The 20,275-nt window shown below is 46.6% G+C and overlaps 1 protein-coding gene across 1 annotated transcript in view; it reads left to right on the forward strand.

The window, feature by feature from the left end:
- The window catches only part of n4bp3 (NEDD4 binding protein 3), a 56,799-nt gene extending 38,960 nt beyond the window's left edge, over positions 1 to 17,839 (forward strand). The window contains exons 2-9 of the mRNA XM_063189879.1: positions 1,249 to 1,605; positions 3,292 to 3,480; positions 6,978 to 7,347; positions 8,021 to 8,322; positions 12,433 to 12,661; positions 14,884 to 14,957; positions 15,843 to 16,120; positions 17,395 to 17,839. Coding sequence (XP_063045949.1) covers positions 1,282 to 1,605; positions 3,292 to 3,480; positions 6,978 to 7,347; positions 8,021 to 8,322; positions 12,433 to 12,661; positions 14,884 to 14,957; positions 15,843 to 16,120; positions 17,395 to 17,839 — 2,211 coding nt within the window. The 5' untranslated portion in view covers positions 1,249 to 1,281. The remainder of the gene's footprint in view (positions 1 to 1,248; positions 1,606 to 3,291; positions 3,481 to 6,977; positions 7,348 to 8,020; positions 8,323 to 12,432; positions 12,662 to 14,883; positions 14,958 to 15,842; positions 16,121 to 17,394) is intronic.
- The last annotated feature ends 2,436 nt before the right edge of the window (positions 17,840 to 20,275 follow it).

Consider the following 20,275-nt stretch of genomic DNA (forward strand, 5'->3'; position numbering starts at 1 on the left):
CTAACAGAAAATTACGGTAGGTACTATTTGTGAATAAAAATGCTTTAGTGTTCATACTAAAACTGATGTAGGTGGGGAATTCAGAGCAGAGGGTGACGCTGCATTCTATTGAGCCAAAGTGGCCTATAATGTTCCCCACCCTTGTAGCTTCAGTTACACTATACAACACACAGTAACATTGCTACACTATATAGCAAGTGTTCATTAGAGTCAGTGTTGTTCCAGTGGCAGGTTTAGGCAATGGGCCGTCCCTGCCAGACTCATCCCACCACAGCCCCACTAGTTATACTGGAGGAGGCACATGCCTCTCAGATCCACAGCAGCTGTTATGCACATGATGTGGGTGTGTGCGTGTCTGTGTTTTTAGGTGCAAGCATGCGTGCCTAGAAGCCATGTACACGTGTTCAGTGTTATGTGTGTTCCGTCCGGTCCGGCCCTTCATATTTTCAACCCATGAACCCCCCCATGACGGCCCAGCGGACCGTTATGAGTGGTGTTTAAAGCCCGCCGGGTCCTTTTTCTTACTTAAGAGCTTAACCTTAGAATATCTGTCTGCTTGAACTGGTCCCAAATCCACCTCTGAGCCCCTGTGTAATGCATGTCTAGTCTAGCCACGCACTCAAACGCAGAGCATGATGGGGCAGGGCAGGCAGATCCAGTGGTGACCCTCTCCACTCCACTGCTCAAAAACACAAATGCAAATGCAACTTGTAGCTACAGTATAGCCTACTTCCTACAGTAGTAGGGATGCAAACAATTACTCGATTAATGAGCTTTAATCGAGTAATGCGTTATTCGATTAAACAATATGAATCGCAATTAATCGCCAATTCCAAGACCCAAGTGAAATGGGCATGTGAGAAGAGGGGTGTGAATAGTGGGAATATTTAAATCACCTTTGGATTAAAGAAAATCGTCGTTGAAAAAAGTTGTTGAAAATCAGGCTAATTAATATCAGCTTTTAAACAATATCAGACCAAAGGGGCAAATGGTAACATATTGTAAACTTCCATGAATGCACTCCGCTCATTTAGACTGACTGGTATGCCATACACACTTTTATCCCAGATTATCCCAGATGTTTTGTAGGGACATTTCATCTACCCGGCAATCGTTTATAACACCTAATGAAATTATTTTTTTTGTCCTCTTTTCCCCCAAACCTCTTTCCTGATTTTTACACATCATTTAAAATTAAAAATTAAACTCTTATTTTTTTTCTCCTTTTCTGTTTTTCTTTCACCTCAGACCTCCTTTCCGTGCTGTCCGCTACCGTAACCAATGGCAACAGTCCAGGCCCTGTCTCTGAACCACAGCGACCCCAGCAACAGCTTCGGCGGCGGCGGTTCTCCGTTCGCCGCCCTCCCCCTGGCCTCGGCCCGCTGCATCATGGGTAGCGTGGGCAGCCTGATCGAGAGGCCCGACGGCGTCTCCGGCGTCTCCATGCCGTCCTCCAAGGGTGGCGGCCATCACGGCCACAGCAGCTGCGGGAACCGCGCCATGCCCCAGGCGCCGCCCAGGAGCAGCCACCACCACTCCAACGGGCTGCTGAAGAAGGGATTCAACCAGCGGGAGATACTCAACTACCTGAACATCACCAGGAAGGTTTGTTTGTTTTTACTCCTTCCCTCGACTTTGAAATGCAGTAGCCCGGGCCCTGCCGTGGCCATTTGGTAGGGCACTCGCCTGCCATGCAGCTGACAAGGGTTCGATTCCCGGCCCGGGTCCTTTGCTGACCCCTCCCTGTTTCTCTCCCAATTCGCTTCCTGTCCACCTCTCACACTGTCCTACCAAATTAAGTTGAAAAAGACCCCCCAAAAATAGTTTTTTTTAAAAAATGAAATGCTGTAGCCCTTTCATGCCGATGGGATTGCTGACGATCTTATTCACTGCTTAAGTACATCATGACTAGAGCTGCGTTCAAAAGGTCGATCCACGATCCAATATCGATTCACCTTCGAAAAGTGCGATATCGATTCAAAACTTTGTGGATCGATCTTTTGCCGATGATTATAGGGGCTATTTTCTCAACCACGTCCTGTTGCTTTCTTCCACATTCATGTAGGCTACATGGACAAATACACACGGCCTGTTCATGTAAATAGTGCCTGTCTTTTCCCACCTTTCTCTGTCATACCAAGTTCCCCACTTTTTCCTCTCATACCAAGGTATATCATGTTTGTATGGGCTTCAGAGGCCGGAATATTTAGGTACAGTACTTAACACCTGAATTTCCCCCTGGGTATCAATAAAAGTGTTATTAAAGAGTTAAAATTAACTCCATGCGGTCCCACTCAAAAATAGTGTAACTGTTACTCTTTGGTCAATGTAACATTTTTAAAGTTCATTCGACTCAATATTTTCCAATTATCAACACTGGAATGTGAAAAAATATTGAACACTGGTGGCACCTGGAGCAGAGTGCAGGTGGATAATCGTCACGCCAACCATCTGCAAAATCGTACACTGACTTTTGACTCCACTGTTAAAGTAATTTGATTCTCCATAGTGTTGTAAATATAATGTATATATATAGGTATATATATATATATTGTTGATAGGTGTATATATAGATTTACTCTGGAATATTAACACTCCATTTTTTACTGTTAACTACTACACAATGCAGAGTGACTTTTGACACTTTTTGAACACTTTTTCACTTGGCTGCTCTGTGCTCTGAGAGCTGTGTGTGTGTGTGTGTGTGTGTGTGTGTGTGTGTGTGTGTGTGTGTGTGTGTGTATAAGTGTGAAAGTGTAAGCCCATTGGGAAACTCCAACTCCCATTGTCATTGTGGCACAGCACTCCACAGCACACAAGTGAACACTGCACACAACGAAATTGCATTTATGCCTCACCCGTGCAAGGGGGCAGCCCTCAGTGGCGCCCCATGGGGAGCAGTGCGGTGGGACGGTACCATGCTCAGGGTACCTCAGTCATGGAGGAGGATGGGGGAGAGCACTGGTTGATTACTCCCCCCACCAACCTGGCGGGTCGGGAGTCGAACCGGCAACCTCTGGGATGCAAGTCTGACGCCCTAACCGCTCACCCATGACTGCCCCGTGTGTGTGTGTGTGTGTGTGTGTGTGTGTGTGTGTGTGTGTGTGTGTGTGTGTGTGTGTGACCTGCCTTTGGTGGCTAAATGTATGTGACTGTGTGCTATATGGTCAATATATGTGAAATTATATGTGTAGTGTCTTGTATATTCTGTATTTATGTATCGTATGTATGCTATTGGACACCTTAATTTCCCTCGGGATTAATACATTCTACTCTACTCTACTCTACAAGGACAAGGACAAGCATAAGCACATCATGTCGTCTGGAGTGAGCTCCTCGTCCACCTCCTCCATCAACAAGAGGGAGCACAACGGAGGAGGGCGCGAGGAGGACGGCCTGTATGCCAAGGTCTACCACAAGGATGGCAAGGAGGTGGACATCAGCAAGAACTCGCTGCCCATGGGCGGAAAATTCGACAAGGTAATAAGGTGCAGGCGGCATGATTGACAACATTTGACATAGTCTGTATCAGGTGTCCGTTTCTCGATTTTTGTCGTTGCTAACCATCTTAAGACGTCTTAAGACGTAACAACATTCCCTTGGATTTAGTGGTGAGCGTCGCTATTGAGACTGAGTCACTTGAGTCACTCTTACGAGGGACGTTGCTGCGATCGTTAGCAAAGCTGCTTTCGAGAATGCCACCCCAGGGCCAGTTCTGGCTTATTTGGCGCCCTAGGCGAGTTTGAGTTCTGCCAATTCTGTCGATTTGGATAAAAGCGTCAGCCAATGTAATGTAATGTAATGCAGGTTGAATGATTGACAACATTTGACGTAGTCTGTATACAGTAAATGTGAAACTGTTGACAAAGTTTGGCAAGGTTTAAGATTAAGGTTCGATTCTTTATTGTCCCATAGGGATATTTGTTTTCACATCAGACTGTTCAGTTCCACCAGGACTAGGTTAGATCTTGTAGTACACATCTCATTTGCTATACTGTACATACAAACACCATTTTCACACAGACACATTTCACACAGACATACACTACATATACACACACACATACAATACATATACACACATCTATTCATATACACTCCAATATACACTCCTCCATTTGGTTTGCATTATTTGCATTTGTTTGCATCAAATACTGCCTACCTTTGATAACCTCGCCAACCTTTGTCAATGGTTCAAACTACTGCTTACAGACCACGACATAGTTTGTCAAGATAAGCAAATGTTAATGAGGTAGGTGAGTTTGACATGATCTACAAAGTTTGGTCTACAAATTTTGACAAGAAAGGCAAAGGTTGATATGAACTCTGACAAGAACACTCTGCCTATGGGGAAAGCCAAAGTTGGAATGATTGGCAACATTTGACATGGCAGGCAGGCATTGTTCAATAAGGTAGGCAGAGTTCAACAAAGTGGGCGGGTGTGGGATAGGTAAACTGCTAGAGCAGATCTCAGAAAGGAAGGAAAGAAGGAAGGAAGACTCTCAGAAGTTCTCAAAATTCTCAAAAGTAACAGCTAAACTGAAGAAGTGCAACGCAAACTTTGTAAACTCTTCTGTACATAATTTATGTTTTGAAAGGTCCTTCACCATCTGAAATGTGCTCCAGGAAAGGAATGTGTGCATAAGAAATCTGTGAATACAAATTATGTTTTAGATTGGAGAATTTACACCCTCCGGGAGGCTGGTTTGAAAAGCTCAGCATTTAAAAATCACAGAGTAAACGGAAATAGTTTGTTGTATCAATAGGCTGCTGTAGCAAACTTACAAACTCGCTGTGGTACTTAACACGTTGAATGCCGAAAGCACAATATTGAGTTTTTGATTTTGTTTTCTTTACACAACCACACTATTTAAAACCCCTTTGTATAGAGGCTATGTTCTAAACTTACTGTCACCAAAATTGTAATGGCTATGTCTTAATCTGTTTCTCTCTGTAATGTCATATCAGTGTTGTTATGATGTAGTGGAGTATTTTCAGCAAATACCGCCGGCAACCCCAGCTGCACAAAGAGGCTACCACAACTTATGTGTGATGTTTGCAATTAAAAGTACATTCAATCTGAATGTGCATATTACCTACATAGTGTTGGCCTACTATCATTAATGTTCATTATCATTATTGTTCTTGGTGCGAACAGACCTTAACACTGCATGACAGGCTCAACTGCATTGTACACCTGAAGAGTTCAGATGCAAAACCCCCTAAGTGCCTTTTCAGAAAATAATCTTAAATCATTTTTATTTAATACAAAGCTATCAAAATTGCATATTTTTTAATTGTATTTATGTAATATAACTATTTATATGTATTATCAAGTGCATGAATGTAAACCAAACCAACAACGGGGTTCTCTAAAAATATAGAAGTGCAGGTCTTCAGAAATGGAGTTAGGGGGTTTTGCATCTGAACTCTTCACATGCTTATCTTTTCACTGTAGGCTACGGGTGAGATATGGGTTTATGAAAGGGACCCATGACGGTATGAGATGAATGAATTTTCTGCGATCACTTTTCAGTTGGGTAAATGAATGGCTGGCTGTCTTCTGATAAGACCTTTTTTCACCTCTTTGGCTGGCGCTGCGCTGCAGCCATATTTCTTATTATATATGGCTAGAACGATATTAATTCTCGAGTGAGCCGTACCTCCCACCACCCATTGTTCCTCACACAGGGAAACCAGCTGTGGGGTGGGTTGGGGGGGTAAACTACAAAGGGGTCAGTGATCCTGGGCTGAGGGGGGTCCTCATTACATTGCGGGGTAAGGGCGCCCCTCAGGTGACTTGGTCCCAGGCCCGGTCATAGCTTTCAACGGCCCTGCTTCCTCATATCTGAGTAAATCTCAAGAAGCTTGCTGCACGGCGCATGCCATGTACACGGCCGGATTAATACACAGGCTAGATATGGCTGCCCCCCAAAAGCACCAAAAAAATGTATTAAAAAGATATTGAAAAATGCAGCTCTTGTGACAAGTATAACTTTAAATCTTGTTAATATTCCAAAGTATGACAATGTCTATGGAAATTTGTCATGAAATTTCTCCTCCGTTGGAGCCCCAGAGCAACCTGTAGCCTAGGCGCCCCGGGCATTATTTATCCGGCCCTGGCCATGTACTGTAGACTCTGTGTGTGTCCAGGCCTCCGAAGGAAGTGGGTGGGTGGGATGGTGGGTTGAATGGGGTGGTTGAATTTATGGCCACAATCAAATTTAAGCTGCCACAGTGCTTCGAATCCATCGCGTTGAAAGCACGTAATGAAAGGAGAGAGAGGAAAATATATGGACAAGGAGGACGTGGGACGTGGGTGGGTGTCCTTTTAGTAGTAGCAATCTCCAATGTGCCACTTGGCTGCTGCTCAAACACCCAGCTGAGGCACATTCGTCCTGCCTTCTCCTCTACTGTCCTGCCCAGTCCTGTCCAGGGCAGGACTGGGGGGAGAAACAGGGCCCGGGCATTTTTCTCTTAAAGGGGCGCCTCAATTAGCGGTGCAGAACTGACTCACCAGTGGGTCCCTCCCGCGCCCTTGTGGGCCTCTATTTTCAGAAATGTAAAAAAAATAGAAAATATATTTTTTTCAATATTTCTGAAAAAAGGGGCCCACCGGGACATGCCTGCTATACCAGATGGTCAGTCCAGCCCTGGTCCTGACCAATTTGGAAGGCAGCGCATTGAGTTGCCTTGTGATGCAGTTGGTTGCAATAGATCAATCCGTCCACCCACCCACCCTCACTTTACCTCTGACTCTCTCCAAGTCGGTGGGCAGAAGGACGTGGAGTTGCGTCGTTGTGATGCCATTTGCAGCTGGATTTGTCGATCCGCCCACCCTCACTCTGGGTGAGTCTGACTCTCTCTCCGCTCCCTCTCTCTCTCTCTCTCTCTCTCTCTCTCTCTCTCTCTCTCTCTCTCTCTCTCTCTCTCTCTCTCTCTCTCTCTCTCTCTCTCTCCCTCTCTCCCTCCACCAGTCACGCCTCAGGCCGTCCGCCTTCAAGCCAGTCACACCCAAGAACTTCAGCTCCATGCAGAACCTCTACCCGGCGCGGGACAGGGACAGAGACGGCCCGGACACGGGGGGCCCGCCTCACAACGGCCCACGCCCGTCCTACGTCACCATCGCCTCGGGGGCGTCCAAATCCCTGTCCAGCGCGTCGTCCTCCTCTGCATCGTCACCTTCCCGCCATCTTGGAAAGACGGGCGGTGGGACGCCGCACCACCACCAGCAGCAGCAGCCACGTCACCTGAGCCACGAGGACGAGGAGAACGCGTCCGACTCGGGGCACCACTCGCTCAGCAGCCTGCTGCCTCCTTACCGGCCCCCCTTCCGGCCTCCACTAGGTAAGGGCTGCTGGGAATTCCAAGAAAGCAGAGAGCACGTGCACATCAGTGGCACAGGTGCTGAACAAAACAAAATAACTTACAGTAAATAAATAAATGTCTGTAAATGAATTGTTATTAAAGCGTTTTTGAAAGAAATTTGGTCAACGATTAAGTGTAACAGTGTTAGATAAGCAATAAGCCACTTCAAGCTTGTGGGTTGTGCTCTATTTACAACGGTTAATAAGGGGACGTTTACGGCACTCCCCTTACCCGTTGTAAAACGAGCACTACCCACGGCCTCTCGTGGCTTATTGCTTAAAGCTACACTGTGCAGGAAATGGTCAAAAAGAGGTACTGCAGTTATGCTGCTCATTGAAACTGGGCTGCCTATTGCCAAATTTGATCTTTTCATGAAAGCTTACAAAATAATAACCTAATATTTTCTAGTATGGCCCAAGTACATTCATTTTTGCAGCTAAAAATGGCTATTTCTGGAAATTCAAAATGGCGGACCATGGAGAAGATCCCCCTTTTCATGTATGAGAAGTAACATTTTTCCAGTCATAATGAATACTTAAAATTTGATGGTGGTGGTAAGTATTCATGAAAAAGGTAACATTAGTGAATGGGTAGCATGAATTCTGGAAATCTAAAAATCTTACCCAGTGTACCTTTAAACCCCTGTCTCCAGGCCACATCAGTATATCCATGGGCCACATCGACCACATCGGCTCCCTGGAGCGCCGCTCGGCCGGCTCGCGAGGAGGCCTCTCCAACGCCACCGACAGCTCTCTGCCGGGGCCCAGCCACCACTCGGGGGCGGCCACGCTGGGCCGTCTCCGCGGCTACGGCAGCGAGGCCCCGCCCCCCTACGAGTTGTCGATGTCCATGGAGGACGTGGTGCGCGACCTGGAGGAGCGGCTGGTGGAGAAGGACCAGGAGCTGCGGCAGATGAGGAGGAACCTGGACGAGAGCGAGGACGCCATCGCACAGGTGAGCCTACCTGAACAATACACTGTATATAAGATGCCATCGCACAGGTGAGCCTACCTGAACAATACACTATATAAGACGCCATCGCACAGGTGAGACGCCTACCTGGCCAATACACTATATATAAGACGCCATCGCACAGGTGAGGTGTCTACCTGAACAATACACTATATATAAGATGCCATCGCACAGGTGAGCTGCTCCCCTGACCAATGTTACTATATACAGGGTCCCCGCGGGACATTAAAAAGCATTAAATACAGAACTTGCAATTTAAGGCTTTAAAAATCATTAAATTTCGAGGTGTGGCATTAATTTTCAAAGGATCGGCATTAAATTTCACCCGGACACAATGTAGTAGCCTAATATATAGATATTTGGACAGTTAAATTACGTAAAAACAGTTTTCCATCACTAAGACAGACGGCAACAAGCGCTCCGAGTCGGAACATGCCTGGGGTAGGAAACAAGGCACTCGACAGTAAATGACAGGCGGCCAGGTAGCAGACCCCCTCGTCTGGATTCCCCTACTGGTTGATGACGATGGCTGACCAAGTAAATTCCATCGACCACAGTGCGTGTGGTGGCTGACTTGACCGCCGTTTAAGAGTTGAGACTTTAAATTTTATCAACCAAAATGCCGCGTGGATATTTGTATTTCTGTCGTACCGTCGAAACTTTACTCGTCGAAAGCGTGAGTTTGACGCATGTAATTTCATGAATGCCATGATTGCAATTTAGATTAGCAGTTAAATCGTGCAATATTCTACTTCAAAGTCTCCGAGCTTCGTATCATTGTGTTTACGGTTATTTGATGCTGTCAAGGGGTAACGCAATCGGGAGTGTGCCCGAGTAGTGAAGTTGCAAGCGGTGGAAATGTGTGTAAAATGTAATAAACCGGTGTTTACGAGTCTAAATGACGCAATGAGATATGCGAGGATGTCCAAATCGGTAACCGCGTGGCGTGTGCATCGGTAGCTTATATTTTAGTCGCGTGTCCGCGGTGAAATGCTTGTGGTATTCACATGAAGCTGCTGCTGCTGCTTCTTGCTCTCGCCGCTCCGAAGAAGGACTTGTTGCTAAACTGAAAGTAGAACGCCTCTTGCTAGATAGCTTGGGGGGAAAGGAGGAGTAGCCCAGAGCCGTTCCTTTTTAACCCTTTTTAATCCACAGGTGTTATAGCCTCTACTCATAGTAGGCTAATGTGCACTCAACTATTTATCCATTATGAATGGTCAATTGTTGCTCATTTTATTTTATTTTAATTTTTTTTTACAATTGAAGGTATTTGATTAAATGCCATCAAACTTTCAAACATGCTCAATTTTGAAATGGCTTCAGTTTTGAAGGAATTTAAAAGAAATGGGTTAGGCCTAATGGTGTTTCAAACTAGTGTGCGTCACCTCGCTCTTTTTGTTGTGTTTGCATGTCTTGGTTAAATTAAGAACAACAATAAAGACTACTGGAGCTTGGGCCCTCCTGGGCAGCAGCCAGATCAACTGTAATTTTAACACAGATGCAGGCTACTTTGATTTGAAATAATAATACATTATTCTAAGGGAGGGGCAGATTCTGCACAGTCATGAAAACTCCCACATCATTCAGAAACCTCTTTAACAAGTCATGACAAATGTCTGCCACAGAAAGTGACAAGGGAGCTGGCAGTGAGAATGAAATAACAGAGAGCAGCGTGAATGCATGCTCAGTTTTATTTCGTAGGCTTATTAAAGCATGTGCGAGGCTGAGGGAGAAACATTAAGCTTGGTCTCCATAGGCTTCTAGATCAGTTCTTCCTTGCTGCTGCTTACATGTGTTCACATTAGGCTTCACTACTAGCACAATAGTCATAATAATACTTTTATTGTATATGTGTATTGCATTGCATTATAGCAATGTAATAACAACTATACCATGTAACGTGCACATGCATACACCCCGTGTAGTGGTATTAATTTTCTTGTTGGAGGTATTAAAAATGGTATTAAAAAGCATTAAATTGGGTGAGCAAAAATGTGCAGATACCCTGTATATAGGACACCATCCCACAGGTGAGCCCAGCTCCCTTATTAATACACTATAGAACGCCATTGCACAACAGAATCTGAACAGAATCTCAGTTCAGATCATACTTATGATCAAAGTAAACATGATGGGATACAATCAACTGAATATCAATGGAAATGACAACGTCATCAAGATAAATGTTTGTTTGTTTTTTGTCACTTGACAGCAACATACTTTTCGTTATACAATAGTTAGATCCGGTCGAATTATTAAACAACTTCTGATTGGACGAGACACGTTCAACACGTCATTAGGAATGAGGGTATCCTCCAACACACTGGGAATTACTCTTCTCATCTAAGAATGACAACAGCATGCTTTTTGATATGCATCACATATTTCCCCATTGGATCTCATGGCAATGTCACAATCAATCTCTCTTGTCTTTTATTTGCCCCCAAAGTCACCCCAGTGTTTTTCCTTGAGACTGGCCTCATTCCATACTGATGTAGCGGAATAAACGTGTTTAATTTTGGCCATTCACCCTTCTCACTCACACTCACTCACCCGTACACACACACACACACACACATGCACACGCGCAAGCACGCGCACACACACACACACACACACGCGCACACACACACACACACACACACACACACACACACACACACACACACACACACACACACACACACACACACACAACTCTTTTCGCACACACACACACACAGTCGACTCTCTTCACACATACAAGCGCGTGTACGCACACACACACGCGCCCACACGCACATACAACTCTCTTCACACATGCGCGGCGCGCACACACACACACACACACACACACACACACACACACACACACACACACACACACACACACACACACACACACACACACGTTCCGTGTCCCAGTGTGGAGAGTCAAGACGTCTCCTGCTGGCCCTGTTTTTCTGTGTCACAGCTGTGCGTTTGCCTCTGAGTGCAGCGTTGCCAGGTTGGGCAGTGTCCTACCCAATTGGGCTGCTCAGGATGGCCGTCTGTGGGTAAAAACGGGTAAAAAGGGCATTTGGGTGGGTTTTTCCTGTCAGTTTACGGCCATAGAAATCAATAGAATTTTGTTCAATTTGGTGAGGATTTAGTGCTCCCAGGCGGGTTTTGAGCAGTTTTTTGGGCTGGAAATCATCTGTCTCATTTGGCAACCCTGCCCGAGTGTCTCTCCACGGCCCTCCTCCAATCCAACCTCCCTCCATCCCTCCATTATTCCACCTTCATCCCTCCCATCACCCCTCACTCCCTCTCTCCGTCAGCTTCTAGCATTACCCCCCCCCCCCATCACCTCCTCCATATAAAAGAGAAAAGCAGTGCATCCCCATCTAGCCCTGTAGCAGACTGTAGTTAACCATTGCATCTCTGTTTTCTGTTTTGTTTTTTGTTTTTTCTCCATGCTTGTGCTGCTTTATTTTTCTCTGCTTGCACCTTGTTTTGTTTTGTCTGCACTGGCTGCTTTCCCTCTCTTTTGCTTCATTTCACAACCACACTCCTCCTCCTCCACTCATCCCTTCATCCCTTCATCTCCTCGTCCACTTGTACCCTGTCGTCCTCCTCCCCTCTGGCCTTGCACATGTTACTCCTTCCATCCCTCCACACACCTCCCTCCTCCCCCTCCTCCTTTTCTCCTCCTGTTCATCTCCTTCTTTACCTCCCTCATCCCTCCTCCCCACCTCCTCTTCCTTTTGCTTTTCACCTCCATCTCCCCCACCTTACATTTCCTCCTCCTCCTCCTCCTCCCCCACGTCCTCTTTCCTCCTCCTCCACCTCGTCCCCAACCTCCCCCTTCCTTCCTCCTTCACCTCCTCCCCAACCTCCTCCTTCCTTCCTGCCTCCTCCTCCTCCCCCACGTCCTCTTTCCTCCTCCTCCTCCTCCCCCACGTCCTCTTTCCTCCTCCTCCACCTCGTCCTCCTCCCCTTTCCTCCCTGCCTCCTCTTCCTCCTCTTCCTCCTCCGCTTCCTTCCTACTCCTCCTCCTCCTCCCCCCTCCCTTCCTTCACCTCCTTCTGGCCGCCTCCTCCTCTGAAGTCTTCCGTGTTGCGGCTGGCGCAGGTGTTTGAGGAGAAGCAGCGTCTGTGGGAGCGCGAGGTGGAGGAGCTGAAGAGGCTGTACGCCGCCAAGCTGCGGCAGGTCTCCCAGCAGGCCCAGCGCTCGCAGCGCACCCTGCAGCTGCAGCTCTACAAGGCCCAGCAGGAGAGGGCGCGCCTCCAGCAGGAGACGCAGGCACTCCGCGCCGAGAAGGAGAGCCGGAGCAGAGCAGCAGGAGGAGCAGGAGGAGCAGGTGAGTGTCTTTTAGGAAAGTGAAAGTGAGAGGAGGAGGAGGAGGAGCAGGAGGTGAGTGTCTTTTAGGAAAGTGATACTGAGAGGAGAGGAGGAGGAGGAGCAGGTGAGTGTCTTTTAGGAAAGTGAAAGTGAGAGGAGGAGGAGGAGGAGGAGGAGGAGGAGCAGGTGAGTGTCTTTTAGGAAAGTGAAAGTGAGAGCCCATCGGGAAACTCCAACTCCCATTGTCATTGTGACACAGCACTCCACAGCACACTGCACACAACAAAATTGCATTTATGCCTCAACTGTGCAAGGGGGCAGCCCTCAATGGCGCCCGTAGGGAGCAGTGCGGCGGGACAGTACCATGCTCAGTGTACCTCAGTCATGGAGGAGGATGGGGGAGAGCACTGTTTAATTACTCCCCCCACCAACCTGACGAGTCGAACTTGAAACCTTTGGGCTACAAGTCTGACACCCTAACCGCTTACCCATGCCCATACCATACCCATACCATGCCCATGCCCATGGTGTATAGTATATATTTGTAGTAGAGTAGATTAAAGTAGAATATATTTAGCCTGCAGCTGTAGCTCTGCAAGGCCCAACAGGAGAGGGTGGAGGTGTATGCTGTATATTTCTTATGCCTGATATATATTATATAACATACAGTATAATATAATAATATTGCTTTTCAATGTTCCCACTGAGGACCAAGTTGGGAGGAAGAGCAGGAGCAGGAGCAGAAGCAGCTATATGTGTCTGTTTTGTCCAGTAGTTGTTGTGTTTTCAGGGAGTATACATTCCATTGCTATGTGGTGATCCCCTGTCCATGTCAGCAGTCATGATCCAGGAGGAGGTGGTGTGGATATAATATAATAATAATAATAATAATAATAATAATAATAATAATAATAATTATGATAATAATAATAACTGTATTTCTATAGCACTATATTACACAAGGCATGCAGCTCAGAGTGCTTAACAAATGAAAAAAAAACATCAATGTCAAAATATGTATACTGTATATGATTTATATTTGCCAGTGCCAGTGTTTTGGCAGCACTCAATTTTGCGACTTCTTTTTTACTAGCCCTCATGCTACATGTAATTCACATGAACATGTGCAGTCAGGGCCGGATTAAGATGGCCCCTAGGCTACAGGTTGCCGTGCACTCCCCCCCCCTCCCCCGGAGGGCAAATTTCGACGCAAAATTAAATGATAGTGTCTTAATTACGGACAAGAAATAAAGGATAACATGTCTGTCAACTGTGGAGGGAGGATTTACGGTAAAACTGTACTCACCACAACGGATTATTTTTTAAATATTGCATCATGTCACAATTCTGAAATGTTTGACTTTTGTCCAATCAGGTGGTCCCCTGGCAGGTGGGGGCCCCTCGACTGCAGCCATATCTAGCCTGTGGGGTCCCCTCGGCTGCAGCCATATCTAGCCTGTGGGGGCTAGGCTGCAGCCATATCTAGCCTGTGGGGGCCCCTCGGCTGCAGCCATATCTAGCCTGTGGGGGCTAGGCTGCAGCCATATCTAGCCTGTGCATTAATTAATCTGTCCCTGTGTGCAGTACATGTAACACTGTGTGCTGACACTGTACACACCTAACTATGGATCAAGGAAGAGGAGTGTGTGTCTGTTTGTGTGATGTTGTCGCTGTCCGGCACAAACCTTGTATCGCCACATGTATCACTAATTTTTGTAAATATTTATTTGAAATCACTATGTTCTAAATACATAGAATCCATCATAAAAGTTGTTATTAGATCATTTAAAATACATGATATTCTCATGGCGACTGACCAATTGTATTGGTTTATATTTAAAAAGTAAACAAAGAAAGCATAAAAAGAGATCATAGAAAGTGGAGTTACGAGGTTTCGAGGCTGGACGGTGACAATGTCTATTTTTGCCGTATGTGACTCTCACTATATGACACTACTACTTTGTACTGTACCATAGATTTAGGGTTCGGTATGGTACCGCGTAAGTACATATTGTCACACACTGTGTTCTTTTGTTCGCTTTGTACACTGTACCCAGTGACTTCCCAAGCACATTATATAATTGCAGTTGCGCAGAAATGTTCTGTCATGTCATTTCACTGTTTTTATCTATCTACTATGTTTTCTAGTCTGCACATCGGTTTAAATGTTCTGAGAAAACATCTCGCTGTACTTGAAACATGATAATAAAAGACTTGTACTCCTGCTTTTCCTTTTTTTAGGAGGAGGAGGTGGAGGTGGTGGTGAGGGAGGAGCACTGGAGAACAACCCCCAGCTGGAGGAGACGCAGTGGGAGGTAAGAGGAGAAGGAGAGGGGTGGAGGAGGGAAGAGGAGAGGAGAGAGGGAGTAGTGAAGAAAGGGGAATAAAGGAAGGAAGATTAGACTAGAGTGGAAAGGAGGGTAGGAAAAAAATAAAAGAAGAGTAGACTACAGTCGAGTGGCAAAAAGTGGTGAAAGCAAGAAGGGAAGAGGGAGTTGCAGAAGAGAGGGAGGGGTGAAGGGAGGGAGGTGTAGAGGGAGAGATGAGTAAAAGAAGAGGCCCTTTGAAGGAGAACTTAAGAGAGGGTGATGAAAAGAAAAAAGAAAAGGAGGACGAGGGGGCAGGAGAGATGAAGAGAGAGGAAAGGGGGAGGAGGAGGAGCAGAAGGCGTTACCTGCCTTTTCATGGGTAAAGAGATATTTCACAAGGGAGGAGATATTGCACTAGGTAAGAGATATTGCACTAGGGAATAAGGGAGATGTATACAGTACTATATATCTTCACACACACACACACACACACACACACACACACACACACACACACACACACACACACACACACACACACACACACACACACACACACACACACACACACACACACACACACACACAGAGGTGCATCTTGAGACCAGGCAAGGCAGGCAGCCGCTTGGGACCCCAAGCCCCTAGATAGTGGATAACAGCCCACACTTTACCACAGTAGTGGCAATTTTGGTTCAAATGTTCATTATTTTGCATTTTCGCTTGGGGCCCCACCTGACCCTAGAATCGCCTCTGTACACACACACACCTGCTCTCTAACCCCCCTCTCACTCCTGAAGTGGCAGCTACACACACACACACACACACACACACACACACCCACACACACACACTCAACTGCTCTCTTCCTCCTCCCACCCCCACCTATGCCAGGTGTGCCAGAAGTCTGGCGAGATCTCTTTACTGAAGCAGCAGCTGCGCGACTCCCAGGCGGAGGTGGCCCGCAAGCTGAGCGAGATATTCCAGCTGAAGACGGAGCTGCGGGAGGCGCGGGCGGACGCGCGCACCAAGGACGGCCAGGTGGAGGCACTGCAGCTGGCCGCCGTGCAGTCGGCTGCCGCCCTGCAGGCCGCCAGGGGTCGTTTGAAGGTCGCCAGCATGGCAGGCAGCACGCAGAGCGTGGCCGGGTCCGCAGTCGGGGGCGGGGGTGCGTCTGTCAATGGAGACCATCGAGGCAGCTCGGAAGAGGCTTTCGGTAGGGTACACATGACAGTTTGAATGACAGTTGCTGTATGTATGATTGTTGGGGTGTTCCAATCTCCGTACTTACCGCCCTTTCCGCACTGTGTTTGGGTAGGCAGGGTGTTCCATTTCTAATCGCGGCGGTGAAGTGCACTGTACTGTAAACTACCCGGATAACACCCTTACTCAAACCGGCCATTGTGAAGTGTGGAGTTACTTTACACGTTTCACACTCAACGGCAGTCATGTTTGTTACGTAGTTGAATGTCAGATCTGTCAAACTGCCGACTCTCCTTAATAACAGCATAGTTTTGATCCAAAAGATCCATGTGAATAAGGAACAGGGGTAACTAAAAAAAATGTCAACATACCGAACAGTGTCTTCCATGATGAATTGTATTTTCGCGGTTGGTAAATTCTGATGACATACAACAATCGTCATTTCCGTTAAGTGTATCAGACAGAATGTGATTTGGACCCGCACTTCACCCTCAAATTTTGCCGTTACGTGAGGGCGGAAAGTGCACTGCATCTCAGTACACAGTGCACAGTGCGGAGAATGGACCTGGGCAAATGTCCTATACAAATCTTATTGCTATTGCTATAGCTAAAAAATGAGAAAAGGTTTCTTTATTACACAGACGCGTTTCGGCATTCTGCCTGCGCACAATGAGGAAGGCTGAACGCCGAAACCTATGCATGGTGCGACCTTTTCTCATTTTTCAGTTTTACAATATTTTGGTCTGCACCCGTAGCCCCTTAATGCACGCCGTACCTGCTGTGGCACGCTCTAATAGACATTGAAAGTTAACTACTATAGTACTACACTACTATGACAGTGCACGGGGCCTTAAGTAATACATTACGACTTGGTCATTGCCATTCTGGTAACAGCAAATTTATAAAGCCGTGTCTTAAGGGGTTAAAAGAAGAGAACATTTGTTGGGTGAAGCCTGCTCCAACCTTTATGAACTTTATTGCTATAGCTACCCAGGAAACAGCAAACAAATACAGCAACACTTACAAAGTCGATTTAGCATCTTGAAGATTTCGTGTGGTGGTCCCAGACATCGTGAAAATCACCAATTAGCACTTCTTCTTTTACGCATCTTTGTTTGATGCAGCACCTTTTTCCACTGGATGTGCACGCATCCCTCACACTACTTTATTACTCTGACATATTGACACCCTTTCCTCTTCACCGTGCAGGTGGCAGCGGTGGTGGGGCTCTGGGCGCCACCAGCAGTACCGAGGAGCGCCTGCGGGCGGAGCTGTTGCTGGAGCGGCGTCAGAACGAGGCGCAGGCCACGGCGTTCGAGTCCGAGCGCCACACCTGGCAGACGGAGAAGGAGAAGGTGATCCGCTACCAGCGCGAGCTGCAGGCCAGCTACCTGGAGATGTACCACAAGAGCGAAGCCCTGGAGAAGGAGCTGCAGCATCTGAGAGGAGGAGGAGGAGGGGGAGGAGGTGGAGGAGGAGGAGGAGGAGGAGGAGGGAGCCACGGGGACCGGGGAGGGGGCAGTGGTGGAGGAGGTGGAGGTGGTGGTGGAGGTGGTAGTGTAGGTGGAGGGAGCCTGGACAGGCGTATGGCCAATCAGGAGGAGGAGGGAGATTTCACGGACGAGGAGGAGCCGCCTTCTGGAGGAGGTCTGCCGTGGATCGAGAGGATCGAGTCGTCAGAGATCTGAGATGTGTGTACGGCCAGCATACTGCGTATTGTGTACTGCGCACTGCGTGCTGCGTACTGCGTATTGCGTACTGCGTATTGTGTACTGTGCACTGCGTGCTGTGTATTGCGTACTGCGTACTGTGTACTGTGTTCCCTGTCCTCCCTCAGCTCCCCTGAACGCTTCACTGAACTACTGGAAGGTTTTGTTTTTTTAGAGGTTGTTATAGTTTGGAGGGATATGCACGCTGTGAAAACCTTGCTCCTTCGCTCCTCCATCCTCTGTCAACTCCATCCCTTGAATGGACAATGAGTGGAGACAGACAAATTGGTTGTCGGAGAATTGAGAAGTACTGTATGCACTCCTGGGGTGAGTTTCTCAAAAGAGAAGTTGTTAACCTGTTAGCAACTTCGGTAGTTGCCAATGGGAAAATGCATTGAAAACAACAAAGTAGCTAATGTAGTAAGCAACTTTGGTTTTGAGAAATTCACCCCTGACTTGATACTACTCCTCCCTCCCTCCATCCTCTCTCAACTCCATCCCTTTAATGGACTGCGTATACAGACACAAAGGTCAGGGATTAGAGAGATAAGCGCTCCTGTCCTGACTGACTCCATACTACTTTCTCTGTCCTCGCTCAAAGCCGGCTCTTGAATGGACAATGTGTAAAAGCAAAAAGATTAGGGACACGAGGAACACGTTCAGGTGACACCTTAGAATAACAGTCCCATAAAAGGCTTTAGTAACACTTCATTAACAATTATTAATATACTCATTATAAGCAGAGCATTTACAAATGTTTGCAAATGGGTAAGAACCAACATTTGTAACTATGTTGTTGACAGATAGTTAATTCTTTACAAAGTGTCTGTAAAGCTTTTTAAAGACTGTTATTCTAAAGTGTTACCTGTGCTCTCTGTACTCCTTACGCCTTCCTCCATACCCTTTAGTGGACTACACGTATGTGTCAGGCTTGTACGAAATTCCGAATTGAATGAATATTAATTCAAAGTAATGCCATAATACGAACACTAGGTGGTCTCATTACCTTGACTTTCTTTGAACCACCCATTGAAAGTAGATACAACACCACCACCTAGTGTTCATATAATGGCATTACTGTGAATTTCAATTCATTCAATTCGGAATTTCGTACAAGTCTGGTATGTGTACAGTATATGAAGACTAAAAGCTCGTCAGACATTTGAGAAATATGACCCCTTACTCCATACCATTTCCATCCTCCATCCTTCCCTCCTCGACTACAACCTTTCCCTATAGCCTTGACTGGACTATCTAGCATGGGAACAAGAAAAAGGGAACAAAGCTGATCATCTTTCATTGTTTGAAGAGCAGAATGGGACTTTTTCTATGACTCTCGTCTTCCATTCTATCTTTAAAGAACACGTGGATATGCTCACTCAGGCTGTCTATTTTTTTCCCTGAACTGAAGTTTGCTAGATGTTTTTGTTTCCTGTTTTGGAAATACGAAATATGCTCTGAGAGTCGGTGCTCAGAACTTAGTTTGCTGATATATTTTGGAAGGGAAGAAGAGGAAGAAGAAAAAGACTATGCCAGTGGATATAAAAAGGGACATCTTGTTGTTATTTGTTTATTTTATTTTGTATTGCTCACAGGACTATCTTTGTACTGTCCCCTCGGACCTACACAGCCTACAGTACAAGCAGCCGTAACAAAAGCCTTTTCTCTAATCCCCACTCTCTATGGTGACACGAATGAATGGCCGTAATTAGGCCATAAAGTCTCAAGATAACATCATCTTCCCCACATGTTTTTTTTTTACAGCGGCTGAGTGATAGATAAGGCTGTTTTGACTTGCAGTGGCGTGCACCGCTCGTGCGTGCTCACCCTCCACTGACTTCACTGTCTACAGCCAAGAACTGTTGTCTTTTTCCAATGCTGCCCCCCCTCCCAGCAATAATCTAATCGCACGAGTAAAAAACAAACACTGATAAGAGGGAAATGACTGATGTTTTTCATCAGTAAAGACTAGACAAAACGTGACAACAGTTTTGTCGTTGATTTTGTTGTTGTGGTGCGTTTGACTCGAACTTGTGCACTCTACTCTTCCTGCGAACCAGGCATGCTGCACTTTAGAGAAACCTGAAGACAGTTTCTTGTCTTTGGAAACATCCCACAGAAACGACGAAGAAGGAACGAGGAAGGTCGGCTTGGATTACCCATGAACTTGTACTCCCCACCCCACAACTCACATACGTGAACACACACAAACACACACACCCACAGACACTTACAAACGCACGCACACACACACACACACACACACACACACACACACACACACACACACACACACACACACACACACACACACACACACACACACACACACACACACACACGCCCAGGAATGACAGGCATGAACATTTTAGACCCTGCCCGCTAGCCTTCCCCTTCTCCTCTCATCTTCACACG

This window comes from Engraulis encrasicolus, chromosome 23, assembly GCF_034702125.1.
Source record: "Engraulis encrasicolus isolate BLACKSEA-1 chromosome 23, IST_EnEncr_1.0, whole genome shotgun sequence".
Taxonomy (NCBI): domain Eukaryota; kingdom Metazoa; phylum Chordata; class Actinopteri; order Clupeiformes; family Engraulidae; genus Engraulis; species Engraulis encrasicolus.